The sequence below is a fragment of the Kogia breviceps genome, chromosome 6 (genome assembly GCF_026419965.1).
Source record: "Kogia breviceps isolate mKogBre1 chromosome 6, mKogBre1 haplotype 1, whole genome shotgun sequence".
NCBI lineage: Eukaryota > Metazoa > Chordata > Mammalia > Artiodactyla > Physeteridae > Kogia > Kogia breviceps.
The window spans coordinates 7,880,616-7,903,218 of NC_081315.1; the positions used below are offsets into that span (position 1 = coordinate 7,880,616).

The window sequence follows — 22,603 nt, forward strand, 5'->3', positions numbered from 1 at the left end:
CCGCGGAGCGGCTGGGCCCGTGAGCCGTGGCCGCTGAGCCTGCACGTCTGGAGCCTGTGCTCCGCAACGGGAGAGGCCACGGCAGTGAGAGGCCCGCGTACCGCAAAATAACAAAGAAACAAACAAAAAAATGATCCATCATATGTAAACAGCACAGTTTGTTTACTCATTCATCTTCGTATATCATCTCCCCTCTCTTACAGCTCTTCAAGTTCATCAACTTCAACAGGACCATGAGTCAGCTCTCCACAACCATGTCTCGGTGTGCCAAAGACCTCTTCGGCTTTGCAATTATGTTCTTCATTATTTTCTTAGCATATGCTCAGTTGGCATACCTTGTCTTTGGCACTCAGGTTGATGACTTCAGTACTTTCCAAGAGTGTATGTAAGTATATATGAAATTAAGAAGAAAAATTTAGTCATAGATAGTACTGCCTTCTCAAGGTTAAAGAAATCTTCATGGTGGCTATTTAACTACCAAGTACTTAAAAGCAGTTGTTTAAAACGAGAATTAATTCTCTCTCCCAGAAACATTGACCCATCAATGCAAAGCTGACGGTACCTTCTGAAATGCTAATGTTTACGGCAGAGCCCGAAAGTGGTAAGATGTAGAACAGCTATAGTAAGCCAACGCTGTTCCGAAGGCTGAGGTCTTCTTAGCACCAAATGCAGATGGTAGCATTTAAGAGGCCTTTGCCTATACTTTTATTCCTATTAAATAATGTTGCCATAAACTTCAAACTTCAGCCTATTTTCTAAGAAAAAAAGGGTATTTCTAATATTCTAGGAGAAGCTTAAACCAATACAGGAATTTTCAGTCTTTTTCCAAAGTTCTCAAATAGGATATGAAAAACCGTTTCAGACTTCCATGTCACTTAGAAGGGAGTTAGTTAGGAAAAAAGATGATCGTGATAATAGAAGTTAATGGGGCTTTGTGCACGAGGACCCCTAATTAATGTTGCTGTTTGATGAAGGTCGGGAATGGAAACAACTGTGCTGATTAAGACCCAGCATCTGGCAACATGCAGCAATTCTCAACCCCACTTTAAGTGCATTGAAATAGTGCATCTTCATACATGTACAATTTTGACTATCCTTCAAAAATCTTTTTTTCTCACGAGATTTTAAACTTAGACTCAGGGTGACCATTGTGAAGGTTCAGAGTTATCGTATTTTACCCAGATTATGTTTTAATTTCTTAGAGCCTGTTGCTTTATAAGTCATCTAATAATATATTTTCTTTTTACCAAATGGAAATAACATATTTAGCAAGAAAGCGTATTATTTTGATTCTAGAAGGCTTTAGTTGCTCATATAAGTAACAAGAGTTTTCCAAAGGGGTTGACAGTTTGTTATTTGGCAGCTTTCCACACTGAGTAAAAAACAAAAGGTCCAAAAGTATGAAATCATCTTTTAAGAAATTTTATGTCAAAAGAATGCTGGACATTCTTTGTTTTTGTATTGTGGTGTTGTGCTTTGTTTTGTTTTTATAGCTTCACTCAATTCCGTATCATTTTGGGTGATGTCAACTTCGCAGAGATTGAGGAAGCTAATCGAGTTTTGGGACCAATTTATTTCACTACATTTGTGTTCTTTATGTTCTTCATTCTTTTGGTATGTACACTTTTGTTTATACTGAGGTGGTTTAAACTTCATATATCACCATCATAAATCATCATCTCTTCTTTTCTGTCACACTTTATTCCCTATCAATTTTTTGAAGACTCAGGAAGTAGAAAAAACGTAGATATTAGGAAACATATTTTACTTCTCATTCATTCACAGCTTTAAGTCGTCACCAAATATTTTTCCATGATCTTTCATTTATATATGTACTCAGTGCAAAAAAAGAAGTAGATCAAGTGCAAATTTATAGTTACCTAAAATAGTGCTTTGCCCTTTAAGAAGTAGAAATGCTTACATGCTTTTTTTTAACACGAATGTCAGCACTTTCACGGTCACTTGCTTGAGTAACTTTTCATTTCTCTTCTTCTTTTCTTTTTAAAAAATAGAAACTGACAAAGCAAGCCAGATGCAGGGTGTCAGGAGTAACAGATGAGTGAATTATTGCTTCTCAAGATCAAGAGAGGTTGTTTTAACTTACTCATATTTAATATATCTAGAGACTGCCTACAAAAAATATTCAAATTTTAATTTAAAACTAAATCTCACAATGAATGGAAATGGCTTTAAGTATTATTTTCAAAAATAAGTCTTTTATTCTTTTGATTTGGTACAGATGAACATTTTTAACATTTTGGCCTTAAAATAATTAAGATTTTTTAAAAGGCATTTTTTTCTTCATGTTAACATTTGGACATTTATTTGTCCACTCCACTAAGAAAGTATTAAATTAAGTTAGCTTAATCTAGGCATGGGTATTTTTCGTTTAAACACTAACACTTAAGATTTTCCTTAAAATAAAATCTTAACCATTTCGAGAAAAAAACTTTGTTTCCATTTTTAATCGATTTTCTAAAGATCCTTTGTATAAAGTTCATTAATTCAGTTGTAAGAGCTCCAGAGTTGGTCCAGGTATTTAGTGCTTAAATATATGTATTTACTGATTGAGAATTAGATGTACTTTAATGGTACTGAAAGAGTCAGGAATAGCATGCAAATCCATGTATATCTTGCTGTATGCATGTATCATTCTTAGTTTTAAACTTAAGCCTTAAAAGTTTCTCTTTCCTGTTATACAGTGAAGAAAAAAAATAGAGGGAAGGGTGAGCCTTTGTTACTCTCTAACATTGGTAGTACTTTGAATTCTGGAGCAGCTGAATCCCTGAATCTCTACTAAGAGAATAAAAATTTCAGGCCACCTAAGTGTTCTTTGCACGTCAGTCTGCCAAGTGAGGGACGTGATGGTGGCAATTGGAAATGCTCAAACGTGGGCTTGTTTGGATGTTGTCCTCTAGCAGGCAGTGCACCTCCATTATTCACTCATTTTATCAGATCAATCACTGGAACATGAAAAGCTCTTAGTTTTGCTCTTTATACTGAGATGTTTATTTGTACCACTGCACAAAGAGGAACTGTTCTCCCTGTACCCTCCGGAGAGAGGGGAGGCTACTGTCGATACAGATTTTTATTATGGTTTTTTAATGGCAAAAGCCAAGTGCAGGGCTGGCCACTGCTCTGATGTAGTGCCGCCACTTAAAAAGCCACAGCGGCGTGCGGAGGCTCGGCTGAGTCAGGAAGCAAAAGCCCTGCCGTCAACAGGGAAAGACCTCCTGTTGCAAAGTCCATCCCACGATTAAGGGAAGCTTGTGAGGCAGGATGGAGAGGAGGTGAACTTCCTCTCCCCACACCTTCGAGGGCCATTCTCAGTCACTTTCCATTTTTTGAAATCTCTTCAGAGGACACACACTTTAATCCATTTCAACTAAGACTCCTGCAGGCATTAGCTAACCATCATTTGGAAACAGAAATAAAACGTTAGATGCCTGTGTTGGATGGGTGAAGGTGGGAGATGGTCCACTGACTGCCACTGTCTGCCCTGAGAACCCAGCATGAAGCCAGGAACTTACGTGTATTTTATATTCTGTTCTCGCTTCTGCTGCAGGATCTTGAACGGTATTCCTCCTTAATTCATAGAGATTTAGTAGCTCACTAAAATAATAGAGCTCTCATTTGTTCGTTCGTCAGTCATTCAGTAAATACTTACTGAGCCACTATATTCCAGGCAGTGTGCTGGGTACTGGGGATGCAAGTGGTAAGGAAAGTAGATACCAGCCCTCCCCTCACGAAGATTCCTCACACTTGTGGGGAGAACCGACGCAGTTCACAACTGTACAGTCACAAACCATAGTTCCGTGCTAAAAAGGAAAAACAGTGGAAGAGCATGTTAAAGAAGGGCCTGGTCAGTGGGTGTGGCGCTTTGAGAAAACCCGTTGGAAATAGGTGTTAGAAATACAACCCATTATAGTGGGGAAGGGACAAGGCAGGGAAACAAACGAACCACCACTGAATAATGATAATAGCTATAAACTGTGTAGCACTTGGCATCCGTTAGGCCCTGTCCTAAGCACTGTACATACATGAACTCATTAATCCTTACAACAAATCTGTAGGGCAGGTACTACTGTTTCTCCCATTTTAAATGTAAAAACAAACAAATTTTCAAATTAGGAGTAGAAGAGTTACACAATATAGCCTTGCAGCGCCAAGACAGAAACTCAAGTTTGCTTGACTCCAAAGTCTCTGTCTTTAGCCCCAAGCTTTCCTTTCTTTTTTTTTTTTTTTTTTTAAGTCTTTATTGAATTTGTTACAATATTGCTTCTGTTTCGGTTTTTCGGCCACAAGGCATGTGGGATCTTAGCTCCCCCACCAGGGATCGAACCCGCACCCCCTGCACTGGAAGGCAAAGGCTTAACCACTGGACCACCAGGGAAGTCCCACTAAGCTTTTCTTGACTCTCTTTCTACTAGGCCTACCATGTTTCTGTTTGCAGAGGTCTTCTTATCTCCTTAAAATATGTTCTGGAATCTCAACTGTTATGACAATATTTGGAATAAGCATAGAATTCCACTTGTCTGTGTTGACTGTTGAAATTTGAGGAGCTATTTAGAGTTCTACATCTCTAATAATTTATGTCAGATGAAAAAATGTAGAGAACATAGATAAGCAAAAATAATAAAATAATCCCACCATTCATAGGTAAATACATTAATGTTTTGTTCTATTTCATTATTGTCTCTTTTTGCAAAATATATCAGTGTATGGTTTTGTAAGTAAGAATATATATTGCATTTTTTTTTTTTTTTTTTGTGGTACGCAGGCCTCTCACTGTCGTGGCCTCTCCCGTTGCGGAGCACAGGCTCCGGACGCGCAGGCGCAGCGGCCATGGCTCACAGGCCCAGCCGCTCCACAGCACGTGGGATCCTCCCGGACCGGGGCACGAACCCGTGTCCCCTGCATTGGCAGGCGGACTCCCAGCCACTGCGCCACCAGGGAAGCCCTTATATTGCATTTTCCCTTGCCATGACAATGGAAAAACTGATTTTCCCAAAGAATTTGGTAACAAAGCTATTGTTTAAAAAAAAAAAAGACATGTCAAATTTTAGATTGATGTTAACAAAATATATTTAGGTTTCTTCTTTAATCTCTACCTTCCTTTCATTTACAAACAGAATATGTTTTTGGCCATCATCAATGATACTTACTCTGAAGTTAAATCTGATTTGGCCCAGCAGAAAGCTGAAATGGAACTCTCAGATCTTGTCAGAAAGGTATGAGAAGCCCTAATTCTCAGAATCGTTTTATTCTCTATATAAAATGAACATTGTTTCAGCCAGATTGCCAAATCAACGTTGATCCATTAACACCACTTAAAATAAAGTGTAGATTGCTATGTTCCAGGAATAATTTAAATGTTCTCTATGTTGGAGATAGAGATGGATATAATGCTGGCTTGAACTTAAATTCTGGGAATCCTTTAGTGCCCTAGAATTAAATTCTCAGTAATCTCTTTTGCCTCTTAAGAGCTGAGCTGCTGGGTTCATCCCCTTTATTTATTTTGATATCCCCTCTAGTCGGCTCTCACTTTCAGATCCAGAGTTCAGAATAAATGGGAAGGGAAGATTAGATAAAGACATTTTCCCTTCGTCTATCTTAATTACGATTTAAAAAAAAAAAAAAAAGGAAAGAAGTTTTAGAGGCAAATATTTTGTTGTTCACTCTTTACCCTGACCTTCCAGGGAAGTTTTAAAATAGTCAAAGGAAAAAGTCCTTGGAGCAAGGCCACGACCCAAGGGCCTGAGGACTTTCACTTACCCACCTTCTCAGGAAGTGTTCACTTGTTGAACGGAAGGGCAGGGCAGGAAAGCTGGGCAGCTTTGTTCTTCCTGATGTGACTTCTGTGCTTGATTTAAAATATAAAACTTAAGCAACGACAAGTAACTACATCCGAAGCACACAGCTTATTCCCTGTCGTCATTCAGCTAATGTACAGTGGCTCCTTCACCATACTGTTTTTTCGTTTGGTTCACACCACAGGGCAATGTTGTCTGTGAATCATGTTGAGGCAGGGAACTTCCGCTTTGTAACACGGAGTCCCTTGGACAGGACCTAACATTTGTGTTACCCTGAATTTTGCATAATAGTTGATTACATTGTAGCAAATCCCTGGGGTAATACAGGCAGTCCTCACTTTGTACTTTGGTTCTGTGTGCGCAATATCAGTGATTCCAATTAAGTAATACGAGCCTCTCAGCATAGTTCAAATTTCAGTTATTACAGTATACTGACTGTAAGTAAGAGCAGAGAGTACAAGCTCCACCTTCAGTTATCACAGTACATTTCAGTCATTACAGTATATTAACTGTGAGTGATAGCACGAAGGACAAACTTCACTACTAGCTCTACGGATCATTACGTAAATAACAGATGTGCATCCTAATCAGTGACTAATAATGTCACTGCTTTCAAGGTCGAGGATGGTCACTGAGCATCTGCTATTCAGTTTACATACAAAACTGCTAGCTGTGTTGTGTCCTTATCTCCCAGTGATAAAACCATGTGACATTTTACAAATATGCATAATTAAAATAGAGAATAGGCCAGCAAAGAAGAAAGTATAGGAAAGAAACAACAAGGAATGATAACACTGGAAGTGAAATTAAAAACAAACGTGATGGGTTTACAGAAGAAGTACGTAGCTGGCCATGGGAGAGTTGACACTGCCACCGTTCGAGAGCTAGACGGCAGCCAGAAGAACTCAGCAAAGGCAAACTCATCAGCACAAATAAATGAGGAAAGTGCCTGTGATGAGTAGGATGCAGGTGTCTCGGAGGAAATCACACTGGCAACACATTTCACACTAAAGGAACTCTTGGAGAGAGTTCACAACTTTGAAAGTGCAAGGCATAAAATGTTGGAAGCTGATACAGGTTAAGAAAGGATTATGATAACTCATCAAGACGTAGCAAAGATGCTCACTCTGTATTGTAAGTTACACAACAAGAAGAATGCAAGCACCGTTCAGACTGCTCTGGATAAGTTTTTCAACAAAGAAGTAAAACTTTAAGTTTCGATGTTCCTACTGTTTAAAACGTCCACATACTAAAATATTCATTTCAGTATTTTTTAAATTTCCGTAAAATTTATAACCGACACCAAGGGAGTTTTTAACGTTTTAACATTTTGACAGAAGTTTTAAAGGTCACAGAACAATCATAGTTTTTCCTGTTGACCGTTTGCATCGCTTCGCACAGTTGCATGGTGGTTTGCACAGCCCCGCGCTGCCATGCACGGCAAGGTCTGCCTGCAGTGTATTAGTGAAAGATCCTCATCTCCGTGTCACCGGAATTTTTTTACACACGTGACATATGTAAGGAAATTACCAACTGTGAAATAATATAGAAAATAATTAGTCCATGACTCAGGTTTCTTAGTTTTCTTAAGGACTGTTGCACATTCCTACACATTCTGAGACAGACAGCTGTGGAACAGAGTGATTTTCATCCTATAACCTGAACGTGAATACAAGCCAAGAGGCCCCTAGTTCTTGATTTACGGAAAGACCCTGGCTCTTCCCATAGGACTCTCCCACACGAGCTTCACAGACACCTCGGGATGCAGCCATCATTCATCCACACATACTTGTTTTGTGGCTCACTTACATCAGGCACTGTTCTGGTCCCTGGGTTCCCAGTAGTTACCACTGTAATTGGAAGGCAGAGCAAATGCAAAAGGAGGATCAACTAAATCAAGTCTTTTCTTTCCAACAGGGCTACCATAAAGCCTTGGTCAAACTAAAACTGAAGAAAAACACCGTGGATGACATTTCAGAGAGTCTGCGGCAAGGGGGAGGCAAGTTAAACTTTGATGAGCTTCGACAAGATCTCAAAGGGTAAGAATCACGGTTTCCGTGGCCCTGGGCAAGTCCTTATGTAAAGATAAATCCTTGGTGACAGGCTGACCCAAGTGCTCAAGAAGACACTTCTTTTCCCGAGGTGGGTGTCTTTCTGGAATGTACTGAGGAGGATGGGCCCTGACTCAGCAGTTCCTCCTTTCCTTCCGCATGTGGAGGTCTCTGTGTTTGGGCTGGACCATGTGCATGAATGAGCTTGTCTGTGACCTCTCACTGATTGCAGGAAGGGCCACACTGATGCAGAGATTGAGGCAATATTCACAAAGTACGACCAGGATGGAGACCAAGAGCTGACTGAACATGAGCACCAGCAGATGAGAGACGACCTGGAGAAAGAGCGGGTGGGTCTAGTTGAGGAGAACGTGGTTGATTCAGTACCTACCGTGTTTCAGGCTCCTTACTAAGCAGTGGGTTACTGAGAGCATGTGCGTGTGTGTCTTCTCTCCTTCCTTCTCTCTCTCTCTTTCCTTCTCTCTCTCTCTCTCTCTCTCTCTCTCTCAATTGATATAGTAGTACCTGGCTTACTCCAGAAAGGATGGGAGTTTGGGGGAGAATGGATACATGTATATGTATGGCTGAGTCGCTTTGCTGTGCACCTGAAACTGTCACAACATTGTTTATTGGCTCTACTCCAATAGAAACTAAAAAGTTTAAAAATTTATATATTAAAATGCAATGTCTGGGGCTTCCCTGGTGGCGCAGCGGTTGAGAGTCCGCCTGCCGATACAGGGTGCCCCGGTCCGGGAGGATCCCACGTGCCGCAGAGTGGCTGGGCCCGTGAGCCGTGGCCGCTGAGCCTGCACGTCCGGAGCCTGTGCCCCGCAATGGGAGAGGCCGCGACAGTGAGAGGCCTGCGTAACGCAAAAAAAAAAAAAAAAAAAAAAAACTGCAATGTTAGCATAAATGTAAAAAAAAAGAAGAGTGAAGCAAAACAAAACTGAGATATAAAACTGAATGTGAATGAAACTAAAAAAAAAATGCATTCCACAGAAATACATATGCTTAATAAGACAGCAACAAATTTAGCCCTAAGCTTTCTAGTAAAGCCACTTGATGGGAAACCTGAGTAGTTATATACTTCACAGTGTCCATGAGAATGGGAAAAAAAGATTTCTCAGGAGAGAGAAAATTAATTAGTTATTGTTTAAATTATCATTTATAATAAAACTAACAGCTTCCTTCCATTTGAATACTTAGTATAAAACTGTTAAAAATAAACTTACATGAGCTTTTGTAATCAGAAAAAATAATTTGAAGCTTTAACTTTAAAAAGAAACGGTTAAGGGCTTCCCTGGCGGCACAGTGGTTAAGAATCTGCCTGCCAATGCAGGGGACTCGGGTTCGAGCCCTGGTCCAGGAAGATCCCACACGCTGCGGAGCAACTAAGCTCGTGTGCCACTACTACTGAGCCTGTGCTCTAGAGCCCGTGAGCCACAACTGCTGAAGCCTGCGTACCTAGAGCCTGTGCTCCGCAACAGGAGAAGCCACCACAATGAGAAACCCGTGCACCGCAACGAAGAGCAGCCCCCGCTCACTGCAGCTAGAGAAAACCCCGTGCATAGCAAAAAAGACCTAATGCAACCAAAAATAAATAAATAAAAATAAATACATTTATTAAATAAATGGTTAAACAAACCAAAAAAAAAAAAAAAACCATGGTAATTGAGGTACAAAGAATACAAATTAATGTCACAAAAAAGTTAGTTTTCTATGAGGAGACAGTACAGAACAGTGACTTCTAAATGCTGCTCCACCAAACAGTGCCAGTAGGTGAAAAACTTCAGTCATAGTGAATATGAACAAGAAGACAGTAATATTTTCACATGGCTCTATTTAATAAAATTCTTATTCTAAGGTTGTATCCTTCCTTACTTTGTGGCTATTACATGTGTTAACTTTTATGAAAAGATGATAATATATTTCTTCATTTACTTTTTTCTCTGCTTTGCTCTATTTTTGCTGTTCTTTCTTGTCCAAACAAAAAGTTAGCAACTTCTTGCTGGTCATTAAAGTCTGTTTTGAAAATCTGCCCATCTAAAATTGAAAAGTATGGGAATCACAGTCTGGTGTTAACCTCACAGAAATCCTGGGTAAATGGCACACACCCATTTCCCATTTGCCCCCAGGAGGACCTGGACCTGGATCACAGCTCTTTACCACGCCCCATGAGCAGCCGAAGTTTCCCTCGAAGCCTGGATGACTCTGAGGAGGATGATGATGAAGACAGTGGGCATAGCTCCAGAAGGAGGGGGAGCATCTCCAGTGGGGTTTCTTACGAAGAGTTTCAAGTGTAAGTATAAAGGAATTGGCAGAATTTGAGTTGACAGGAATCAAAATGACACTTAGTAGTTCCTCCCACTTCTCTCAGTTTGTCTTTTCCATTTCTAATCATCGGTTCTTTCTTATAACTTTTATTGGTGTTTTTCTTTTTATAAAGTAATATGTTCATTATAGGAAAATTAGCAAATAAAGAAAAACAAAAGAAAATATTAAAATCTCTCATATTCCCAGCAACCAAAAATGTCAGTTAACATTTTGGTGTTTGTGTCTCCGTTTGCATGTGTTTATTTTTTTATGTTTTTATGGCCTAGCATATGATATATCCTGGAGAATGTTCCATGTGCATTTGAGGTATGTTCTGTTGTTGTTGAGTGGAATAGTCTAGATGTTTTTTAGGTCTACTTGGTTTTTAGTGTTACTCAGTTCTTTTATTTCCTTGTTGTTCTGCCTACTTTTATCTACGTTTTGAAAGTGGGGTATTAAATTCCTCAACTGTTATTATTAAATTGTCGACTTCATTTCTGTGAGGTTTTACTTTGTATATTTTGAATTCTGTTGTTAGGTGCATATGTGTTTATAATTGGTGTATCTTCCTAATTGATTGACCCTGTTTTCATTTTAAAATGTCCTGCTTTATCTCTAGTAAATTTTTTTGTTTTAAAGTCTTTTTTGTCTGACATTACTATAGCAACTCCAACTTTCTTATGGTTGTTTTTTGCCTGATATATCTTTTTCCATCCTTTTACTTTCAACCTGTTTGTATCTTTGAATCTAAAGTGTGTCTCCTTTACACAGCATATATAGTTGGATCTGGTCTTTTTAATCCAGTCTGACAATCTCTGCCTTTTAATTAGATGTTTACTCCATTTATATTTAATGTTATTATTGCTATAGTTGGATTTAGTTTTGCCATTTTATTTTTTTTTTGTTTTCTATAGGTCTTTTTCCTCTTTTCCTTCTTTACTGCTTTCTTTTACATAAAGTGAATATTTTCTGGTGTAACATTTTAATTCCTTTAATGATTTTTTTCACAATATTTTTTAGTTATTTTCTTAGTGGCTGCTCTAGGACTTAACATATACAAATCAACTTATCAGAATCTATTTCATATTTATACTAAGTTAATAAATCCAATGAGATATAGAAATGTCATTTCTATGTAACTATCAACTCCTCTCCCTTTTTGTGCCATTATTATACACATTTACCTATGTGTATTACAAACCCAACATTACATTCTTCTAATTATCACTTTATATAATTTTATGTCTCGTAAAGGAGCTGAGTCAAGAAACAAGAGATAAGTATATAGAGTTTGTTGTATTAACCTTCTTACTTACCATTCCTGGTTCTCTTCATTCATTCCTGTGGATTCGTTACTATCTGATATCATTTCTGTATTCCAATGCAACTTTGCTCTTACCTACCTCATTTGTCCTGTTATTATCAAATATACTATTACATTTTTATATATTATAGACCCAATAATATAAGTATGTACATATTGTCTTCTACAATTGCTTTTTATATCAGTTAAGAGAAAAAAGAAGAAATATGCATTTATACTATCCTTTATAGTTAAATAATTACCGTTACCAGTGCTCTTTGTTTTTTTATGTGGATTCTAATTACTATCTGGAATCACTTGCTTTTAGCCCGAAGAACTTCCTTTAGTATCTTTTCTAAGGCAGGCCTGCTAGCATGAATTCTCTCAGTTTTTCTTTATCTGGAAATATTTTTATTTCACCTTCATTACCTTCTGGCCCCCATTGTTTCTAACGAGAAGACAGATGTTAGTCTTACTGAGGTTCCCTTGTATGTGACGGGTCATTTTTCTCTTACTGCTTTCAAGATTTTTTTCTTTGCCTTTGTCTTTCAGTATTTTTACTATATATCTGAGTGTGGATCTCTTTGTAATTATCCTACTTAGAGTTTATTAAACTTCTTAGATGCATATTATGTTCATCAAATATAGGACGTTTTCAACCATTATGTCTTCAAATGTTTTTCTGCTCCTTTCTCTCTCTCTCCTTTTCTTCTGGGACTCCCATTATGTGTAGTTGGGGTCTTAATGATATCCCATGTTTCTCTTAGGCTCTATTCATTTTTCTTCATTCTTTTTTCTCTCTGTTCTTTAGATTGCATAGTTTCTGCCCATCTATCTTCAAGTTTGCTGGTTTTTCTTCTGCTGCCTCATATGTAGTCTTGAGACCCTCTAGTGAATTTTTCATTTCATTTCTTATTCTTTTCAGCTCCAGAATTTGTATTTGGTTCTTTTTAACAATCTCTCTCCCTTTATTGATATTCTCTATCTGATGAGGCAACACCATCATACTGTCCTTTATTTTTCTTTATGCATGATTTCATTTAGTTCTTTGAATATATTTAGAATAGCTACTTTGACTTCTTTGTCTACTGAGTCTACCTGTATCTGGGCCTTCTCAAAGGCAGTTTCTATTGCCTGCGGTTTTTTTCCTGTGTATGGGTCACATTTTCCTTTTTCTTTGTGACTCGTAATTTCGTTTGTTTGTTTTGAAACCTGGAGATGTTAAATAATATTGTATATATGTATAAATTCCCCTTCCCCCCAGAGCTTGTTCTTGTTGTCATGTGTGTGTTTGTTTTTTAGTGAAGTCTATTTCCCCCACATTGTGAAGCTGCTGATGTCACTTCTTATAGGTCACACCCTGACCATGCACACAGTCATCCTGGGAAGACAGAGGTTTTAGCAGGGCTTGCATTGTCTTTCCCTTGCATTGTCTTTTCCCTCTTCCTTTTCTCTCTGTTAAGCCTTCTGCCTCTGTTGATATTACATCTGCCTCTTCAGTTCTGCTAATTGTTGGCTGATTGGCCTATTGTTTTCAATAATGTCTTGGGATACAAATTTCTTCACAGTGTGATCCAGTGAAATTCAGGTCCCTTTGCAGGGGTAGGTTTTGAAGCCAGTCTTTAGCTGTCTTCTCAGCTATCTCTTTCCCTGGTTCTCTCTGGTGAACTTGCCGGTAAACAGTTTAACTCGATGATCTCATGAAGTGACCAGCCTCCTCTTAACTGCTTATCACCACAGTCTCCATTGTTTTCAAGAGCACTCTTAGGCTTGAATTTACCCACAGTTTGTTCCAAATTAAAGCAAGTTCACTTGGGGAAGCTTTGGAGCTCTGTCCTATGGCCTGATTCTCCTCCTAGGCAAAACTTCTGTGCCACTGCTCCAGAACTAGTGGCTGGCCCATCTCTCTCACAGTGACACCCCTGCTTCATGAATAAGGCACTGGGCTGGGATGGAAGCCTTTGGCGTTCTCAGCTCACCTCTCCCAGCATGGAGAATCCACCCTCCAATTGGAAGTTGAGTGGAAGAAAAGAGCCTTCTACCTCTCATCCACTCTTACCTGGATTAGAGCCTCTGCATTGTGGATTTGGAGGTGGAGGCAAAGGGATGAGACATACTGGCAGCCTGCCCCTCCCTGGGAGATAGTATAGCCCTCCACTAGGAGCTGATGGGAGAGGGGTGGGTGTTCTTCGCTGCACCCACCCCTAGTGGAGCTCTGTCACACTGATCTAGGGAGCAAGAGAGAAAGAGGGCAGATTGTGGCTCACATATCACTGACTCTTATTCTTAGTAAAATTTAGTGGATTTTCTTTTTTTTTAACATATTTATTGGCGTATAATTGCTTTACAATGATGTGTTAGTTTCTGCTGTATAACAAAGTGAATCAGCTATATGTATACCTATACCCCCATATCCCCTCCCTCTCGCGTCTCCCTCCCACCCTCCCTGTCCCACCCCTCTAGGTGGTCACAGCACGGAGCAGATCCCCTGTGCTGTGCAGCTGCTTTAGTGGATTTTCTTAAATTAAAGCTTCTTCATTTGTTGTATGCTCTTAAGAAAATTTCCAGAAATTATAAAAAAAAGAATAATTATTACTCACAAGTTATGGTTGTTTCGATGGGGAGAGGGCCTCCAGGGCTCTCATGCCACCATTCCAGAAGTTTTGTCTCCTATTAAATGTTTTTAAAGTATTTATATAACATTTTGTTTATTCAAAATAATAGGATCATAAGCGAGCATACTATTTTCTAACTGCTTTGTTTACATTATAGATGACATCTATTTCATCATTAGAATGTGAACATCATTCTATTGCATTAAATATTGTCACAATATAATTTCTGGTATCTTCTTAGAATTCTGCTGTATAGATGGAGCATAATATATTTACGCAATCTTCTAGTAATTTTTAAAATAACCATTTTTCAGTGACCCACTATTAATCAGACCCTAGGGAATATCCTTGTAGCCAAAAATTACACATATACTTATGTCCTTTAAAACTTTTTTTTTTAAAAAATGGAATATCTGGGGCTTCCCTGGTGGCGCAGTGGTTGGGAGTCCGCCTGCCGATGCAGGGGATACGGGTTCGTGCCCCGGTCCGGGAGGATCCCACGTGCCGCGGAGCGGCTGGGCCTGTGAGCCGTGGCCGCTGCGCCTGCGCGTCCGGAGCCTGTGCTCCACAACGGGAGAGGCCGCAACAGTGAGAGAGGCCCGCGTACCTCAAAAAAAAAAGGACTATCTGAAAGGAAGAATAGGCCTGCCTTTCTGTGACAGGCATACTTCAGACACAGCGTTGACTTGCGAAAAGGTGGTACCCGTTAGCGCCCCCACCAGCAGAGTGTGTAAGAGTTTATCTCTAAAGCGTGAGGCTATTCAGAACGTGTTTTAGATTACAATGTTGTTTAAGAAAAAACAATCTTAGCATTTCCATTTGACAAACCAACTGGGCCGAAAAGCCAGCACCGCGAGGCGGCTTTGCCCTCAACTGCGCTTCCTGCAGCCTAGTGAGACGGGTGGACCGGATGGAGCAGTCCATCGGCAGCATTGTGTCCAAGATTGACGCTGTGATAGTGAAGCTGGAGATCATGGAGCGCGCCAAACTGAAGAGAAGGGAGGTGCTGGGAAGGCTGCTGGATGGCGCGGCTGAGGTCAGTGGTCCTCTGAAACGGAAACACCCTGCTTCTACGCAATGTCAGGGTCCTAGCTTGTACCCCTTCATCTGAGAGGATGTTTTTCTCCATCCCTGCAGATCAGTGCAGATAAAATGGTAACCCAGAGGTGTTACTTTCTCAGCACCCCCCACGCTGATGCTACTGCCTTCGCTGCACTGTAGAATTAAGCACAAAAAAGTCACTCCAGTGATTCTCAGAATGGCTGTGAGGGCTGGTGTGGCTGCCCCAGCCTTAGCTAAGCACAGGTGATTGGGTCCTCAGATTCCCTAAGGCAGTTTCGAAGTACAAGAGGGTGCATCCGTCCGTCCGCCTCACCAACCATCGTGGTTTCTCTCTCCTTTGTTAGGATGAAAGGCTGGGTCGTGACAGTGAAATGCACAGGGAACAGATGGAACGACTAGTGCGGGAGGAGCTGGAACGCTGGGAATCCGATGACGCAGCTTCCCACATGAGTCACGGCTTAGGCACGCCCGTGGGACTCAGCGGTCCGCCTCGCCCCAGGAGCCCCCGCCCGCCCTCCTCCCAGTCTGCAGAAGGAATGGAAGGTAGAGGTGGAAGCGGGAGCTCCAACATCCACGTGTAGGACACGTGCTACTCTGTGTGTCCTTAATAGGCGAGAAGGTGACTGGCTGAGTCGCCGTGACCAGGACGCTATTTATATGCCCCGAGCGCCGTCTCATGCTGGTCTTTGTGACCAGTCGTTAATTCTTCTGCACTTTAACTTATTGTAGATAAACCTGGCCCATGGATCAACGAAGATGTTTTTTTCTTTTTCTCAGACACGAAATCCAGGTGTAAATATTGAGTACAGAAAAGAAAATCTGTGTAAAGTGTATTGAGTGGCTTGCCCACTCGGTACCATAACTGAGTCTCCCCAGTTGACAATGAAGTAGCCTTTTAAAGCTAAAAAAGAACCTGTGAAAAGGCTTCTGAGTTTTTTATTTCCAATCACAAAAAAATCAGTATTGTCACGTTTGCCGAGCGTGTGAAGGGAAAACGGGGGCATTCCCTTCCGCTGAGGCTTCGCTCGTGGGCTTAATACACAGCTTTCTTTTAAGAAAGGAGCCTTTTATTTCAGCTACCTTCCTGGGGTACACTTTTCTAAAAGATGAGCTAGAAAAGAACCCCAAACCATAGAATGGGTGTGTAGTCGTTATGCTAGAATTTGTATGAATGGTTACGATAAATGTTGAACGCTATGCTTTTTTGTTATTTTATCGTATCTAATGCCTGGGGGACTAACCGTTTCTCTTAATTTTTACGCTGTTTTCACTCTCATTTGAAATGAGCTGCATGAAACCACTAAAGATCAATTGTGGGTTAAAATGTCATCTCTGACCATAACACAGTAGAATTGGAAGGCGCCAAATCACGAAATTTGATTTTTTTCCTAATAATTAGTTCAGTATAAAGATTTATGCGTATAGTCTTTTTCCCATGTGGCTCAGCTTATTTGCAACTGAATTTAATGTTGTAACTAATCTAGGAAGATCAACTTACTAAATTTTTTAGGAGGTACTGAACGTTTTAACTGAGCAAATATGTTCATTTTAAACAAAATATTAAGGAATTTTGAAGTTCATTTAAAATATTATAAAATGAAGGTTTGAGCTTTATACCATTTTAAGAACACAGAACTCAAATACTCTTGAGCCTGCATTTCAAAACTATAATTTATAACCCGAGTGGAGCTCAATTTAACGAAAAGGAGTTTTGGTTTTTGAAAGTTCAACCCTTATCAGAAGGCATAAGCTAAAGTGTGAGTTTGCGGCACTTTTGCTTTGTTCTTTGTTTTCATTAGGAGAGGGCCTCACCGAATTTATAGGGAAGAAACCTATTTCTCGACAAAAACTGAAAATCTTATTTTTCAAAACTGAGGAAGCTGACCTCTGAGAGCAAGAGAGAATGCAGGGCTGGTGAATAACTCTCACCTGGAGAATAGCAGAGAGGCCTGTTTCTGATACTGTAGTTTGAACTCACATCGTTGTTTATCTAACTGGTAGAATGTGTCGGTCCAGTCTTCAAAGAGAACACAAGCACACCAGCCTTTTATAGCTGGCTCCTACAGAAGTGATAAGGATTGGGTTTCTTCGACAGTTACTTCCCATGGCTCACCTCCAGCTTTGCAATTCTTCTGAATATGCTGCACAAAGTTCTGTATCACTAGGTACCGAAGTTTGCATTCCAGGGGTATTGAGTGTGCGTATTTACGTATGTGTACCATGTCGTTACATGTAAACAAACTTCAATTTGAAGTGCATTACGTGGTAGCCCTGTGTGTTGACCGTGTGCCATCTATCAGCTATGGTCACTAGAAAGTCTTTTTATGACACTTATTACTCTTCACTCCTAAGTTACATATTTTTTTTCTTCTTTAGTCATGGAGCATTACCTCCTCATCCGTCCCCTATCACCTTCCCCTCTATACTGGTATCATTAAGAAGTTGTTACATATGCAAGTCTCTCAACAATCAAGAATTTCATTAATGTGTAATACTGGGCACTGTACTTCTTAATAAAGACTTAATAGCAGATGTAAGAGTTGTCTCTTTCTTAAGTAGAAGCAGTTGGGTAATCTGTCTTGTATCATGAGACTAATAGTAAAGGCTTAGACTTTGAAAAAGTCGTCTTTTTATGTTCAGAAACAACGATTGACACATTACTTCTTCTGCAGTAGGTACCTCTAGTAAGTTATTCTGATGATTATATCAGTGTTTCCTGGTGTACAGCCACTGCGTTGTACTTACGCATTCCTATAGTGAATGGTTGGCTCTAATGTTTCTGCCGTTTCAAAATCTTCATACACGATTCCCCTGTTGACTTCTCATGAGTTCCTCAGTGGGGACGTAACAAGAGGTGGAATGCTGAATCCCAGGTATATAAACATTAACTCTCAGCCAGAACTGGCAGGTTGCCCTCCACAGTAACGGCAGCAGTCCACAATCTCACCACATGCATGAAAGTAGCAGGTTCTACCCAGACCCTCACCAGCACTGGTGCCGTCCAGCTACGTAATCTCTGTAATGGAATGGTTTTGAAATAAGGTGTCGTTTCATTTTGCATTTCTCTGATTCCTAATAAGGTTGAACATGGCCTTATATAGTTGTTCAACGTTTGGGTTTCCTTTTTGAAAATTGCCTATTCAAATCTTTAAAAGAGTACACTTTGATCTAATGGGAAACAGGTGTGTTTCTGTTCTTGTCTATTTTTCCACTGGGTCATAGTCTGTTTTGTTGATTTGCATAAGCTCCTTGTGTGGTTTAAGTATTAATCCCTTATGAGTTTTGGACTACTAATATCTCTCATCAGATTGGTAATTTTGTCAATGTTTCCTTGGTGTTCATGTATTAATAGTAATATCCATCAGTATTTTTTTTTTTTTTTTGCTGTATTGTTTTGGGGGGTTTAAAGAGACCTTTGTAAGGTCACAAACTTTTATTTATTAAATTTACTTTCACTTTGAATACATCTTAAGAGTAACTTTGCATAAGGACCATAGGTGTTTTTCTCCATATAATTGAGCCAGTTTTATCAGTACTCTATTAAATAAGTCATTTTCTTTACTAGTTCATGGCATCACTGATATATTTCAGGTTCCTGTATATATGTGTCTATTTTTGAATCCTTTAGCCTCTTACACCCATCTCTGAATGTTCCTGCACAATAATTTTTATTATGACTTTGTAGTATGTCCTCCTTCGTATGTGTTCTCCTCTTTGGCCCTCTTTTTATTGACTAGGCTATTTTTGTGTACTGTTATTTTTCCATATAAATGTCAGAACAAGTTTGATGGGTCTTGGGGCATGAGGGTAGGGGAGGAGGAGAGAGAGCAAAATGTCCTGCTGAAATTTAATTGGAATTGCATTGAATTTATTGATTAGTTTGGGGAGAATTAACGTCTTTACAATATCAGAAACAGAACTCTTCATCTATTCAGAACTTCCTTAATGCCCTGTGTTTCTTTAAATTTCTTAAAGATTTTATGCATTCTTTAATATGGTTTTATTGCTACTATGAACAGTAGCTTGTCTTCCATTATATTTTCCAGTTCCTTATTGCTGACATAAAGGAAAATTACTACTTTTTAAATAAATTAATCTTACATATATCATACTTGTTGAACTCCTATACTACCTCTCATAGATCCCGCATTGATTCTTTGGGTTTTCTATGTAGAAGACCAGCTCGTCTGTAAATACGGACAGTACCACGGTAGAGACTAGCAATAATAGTAGACATGCTTGTCTTGTTTCTGGTCTTAATGGGAATATGTTTTAGCTTGTGATCCTCTAAAAGAAAACCAAGGCAAGGACTTGAGTTCAGGTGATACTAGGAAACGAGCAGGAAACAGTGAGCCAGGAAAGGAGGCAATGCTCACATACAGGAGTGTCACTGCAGTTGCCTCTGTCGGCCCAGAAGCCCAACTCCACCTCTGAGCACACAGCGGAAGGCCGCCTGTAGTTCCTTGTCTGAAGAACGTAAGCCTGGGGCGTTTGTCCACTGGCTCTGATCCCTGCTGGTCGAGGGGTGCTCCTGGGGTGTTAACACACCCCGGGGAGCATCCTGGGGGTCAGGCACTTCTAGCCACTTTACGTGCATGGCACGCGTTACCTTATTTAACCTTCACACCTCTGCGGAGGCAGATACTATGAGGAATCCCTATTTTGTGGCTAAGAAAGATACAGACGAAACAAAGGGGGCAGTGGGGGAACTTTTGCCCGAGTAACTGTAGAGAAAAACAGGCCCTGTATTCACCTCACGGATCCTGAACTTCCTTGAGGTGCAACTCTCTAGCTTGTATTGAAGCCACTGTCCTCATCCTGGCTTCTGCACGTTTACAAGGGTGACTCCCACAGATGGGGCTCTGGAACTGCTGCCGTACGTCCCAGATCTCAGCAGGGGAATAACCTGTCACAGAGAATTTGGCCAGTCAGTCTCCGAAACTCAAAGCTTCCTCATCTGCAAAAGGAAGACGGAACAGCTTGAGATTTTCCCAACGGTACATGGCCAGGCCTTTCAATCACTGAGACAACGCCTCAGCTTTACTGCTTGGCAAAGGAAGGGGGCCAAACTAAGAGGCCACATCCTCACCTGGACCCGAGCAACACCGCTTTCGACCGTCATGACGGAAATGCTGTTTTGCTGTTCCGTGGGGCTGCCGGGTGTAAGAATGATTCTGCAGCTACAAAAGCTTTGGGGATCCGATGATGTTAATGAGCTCACTTAGTTCTAAATGTGATTCTCATATTCAGGCGGACACAAAATAGATGGCTTTGAACCCAACTGCTGCACAGTGACTGGGTCAAGATCACATCAGAATAAATGTACGTTAAATCGTCTTAACTCCTTATTACAACCCTCAGTCAGTATTTCCCAAAGAATCACCTGGATATCCAGTTCCACTCCTCAGAGATTCTAAGTCAGCAAGGGGGGAAAAAAAACTCTTTCCTTCCTTTATTCCTTCCTTACATAAGCATGCCAGATGGTCTTTTTAAAAAAAAAAATAAAAAAAAAAAACTATTTTAAAAAATATTTATTTATTGGCTGCGTTGGGTCTTCGTTGCGGTGCGCGGGCTTCTCACTGCGGTGGCTTCTCTTGTTGCGGAGTACGGGCTCTAGGCGCACGGGCTTCAGTAGTTGTGGCTCATGAGCTCAGGAGTTGTGGCTCACGAGCTCAGCAGTTGTGGCACGTGGGCTCTGGAGCGCAGGCTCAGTAGTTGTGACGCACGGGGTTAGCTGCTCCACGGCATGTGCTATCTTCCCGGACCGGGGCTCGAACCTGTGTCCCCTGCATTGGCAGGTGGATTCTTAACCACTGCGCCACCAGGGAAGTCCCTTACTTCTTAGTTTCTACTTCTGTTTTTTTTTTTAGGCCGCATCCCATGGCATGGGGGATCTTAGTTCCTCAACCAGGGATCGAACCCACACCCCTGCATTGGACGGGCAGAGTCTTAACCACTGGACTGCCAGGGAAGTCCCAGTTTCTCAGTTTTGACATGCATCATGTTACATAAAATGTTAACATTAAAGGAAGCTGGGCAAAGGGTATACAGGAACTTTCTGCATAATTTTTGCAACTTTTCCTATAAATCTAAAAGTATTCCAAAATGAAGAGTTTATTAATGGGAGAGGGAGGCTTAATTAAGGATGTATCTATACACACAGGAACACAAAAGTGAGCTGCAGTGATGTTCTGATAATAGCAACAGAGGGGAGTATACAAGTATCATTTCAAAAATAACTCAGAAGAGAGGAAGCAGTATTGGAAAAGGAGCTCGAGGGGGGCTCCTGTGCACGACTGTACTTTTCCCTGTGTTACCCTTCAGTAAAAAAAAGACGTTTAAAAACACTTCCCGGGCTTCCCTGGTGGCGCAGTGGTTGAGAGTCTGCCTGCCGATGCAGGGGAGGCGGGTTCGTGTCCCGGTCCGGGAGGATCCCACGTGCCGCGGAGCGGCTGGGCCCGTGAGCCGTGGCCGCTGCGCCTGCGCGTCCGGAGCCTGTGCTCCGCAACGGGAGAGGCCACAGCAGTGAGAGGCCTGCATACTGCAAAAAAAAAAAAAAACAACAAAAAAAACCCACTTCCCAATTACTGGGAAAGGTCAGAATGAAGAGAAGATGTGTAAGTAAATGAGATGTATATGTAAGGAAGGAAAAAACCCATATAAGCCCGGTTATAACAGCTGTTCTACCGTAAATCTAAAGTTTTCAGAGCTGGGAAGGATTGCAGAAATCACCAGTCCTGCCGTGGACAGTTCTTTATGCAGGTAGCCCTGGAGATCACAAAGCAGTGCGGCTCGCGGAGCCCAGACGTCTGTATTGGAGCAAAATTCCTCAAGAAATTATCACGCACACCGAGATCCCAAACCAGTGAACTACCCCCCAGGAGGCTAAGTCACCAGACTCCTGGCCCTCTACGACCTGCAGTCCCAAACCCGGCTGCGACCCCTGAGATAGTCTAATTCCACTAGAGGGAAACTTCCGTAAGTTTTAACAACATTAAAAGGCTCATCAAAGCTTTTTCTATCATAATGGCTTTTTTACCAACAGGGTTTGGATTTCATACTTCTACTACAGCGTCAATGTATTTGTTATTTATTATTTATTAAATAATGGAAGATCATAGATTCATGTAATATTGAAGCTATTCATTTTGAAGGGGAGGAAGAAACCAATACCAGAAATATTAGTAACTTGTCACAAGTTTCTAGAACTCGATTATTTTAAGGCCAATAAATGAAACTAGATTTCTTCCCCGCGGTTACTGTCTGACTAGATGAACTAATACGCAGCACCTAATATCACTAGTTTTATGACTTGGGTTCTTTTCAAGTATAATTCAGTTCGCTGTGATTTCTGTAAGTGTTTCTGTTGAAAATAATTCTTGCTGAAAAGCAAGAATATGATGGCAAGTGAAAAGAAGACAACCAAAAAGTCACTGAATACTGAAA

At 40.6% G+C, this 22,603-nt stretch overlaps 1 protein-coding gene across 3 annotated transcripts in view; it reads left to right on the forward strand.

The window, feature by feature from the left end:
• Positions 1–17,694, forward strand: part of PKD2 (polycystin 2, transient receptor potential cation channel) — a 54,362-nt gene extending 36,668 nt beyond the window's left edge. For 2 of the 3 annotated variants that reach the window (XM_059066841.2, XM_067035473.1), the window contains 8 exons: positions 204–385; positions 1,494–1,614; positions 5,133–5,231; positions 7,731–7,852; positions 8,097–8,214; positions 10,000–10,163; positions 14,984–15,131; positions 15,502–17,694. In XM_059066841.2, the coding sequence (XP_058922824.1) occupies positions 204–385; positions 1,494–1,614; positions 5,133–5,231; positions 7,731–7,852; positions 8,097–8,214; positions 10,000–10,163; positions 14,984–15,131; positions 15,502–15,738 (1,191 nt within the window). In that variant the 3' untranslated portion in view covers positions 15,739–17,694. Of the gene's footprint in view, positions 1–203; positions 386–1,493; positions 1,615–5,132; positions 5,232–7,730; positions 7,853–8,096; positions 8,215–9,999; positions 10,164–14,939; positions 15,132–15,501 lie in introns of those variants that run through there. The other variant, XM_067035474.1, reaches the window with a different exon arrangement.
• Positions 17,695–22,603: the final 4,909 nt, after the last annotated feature.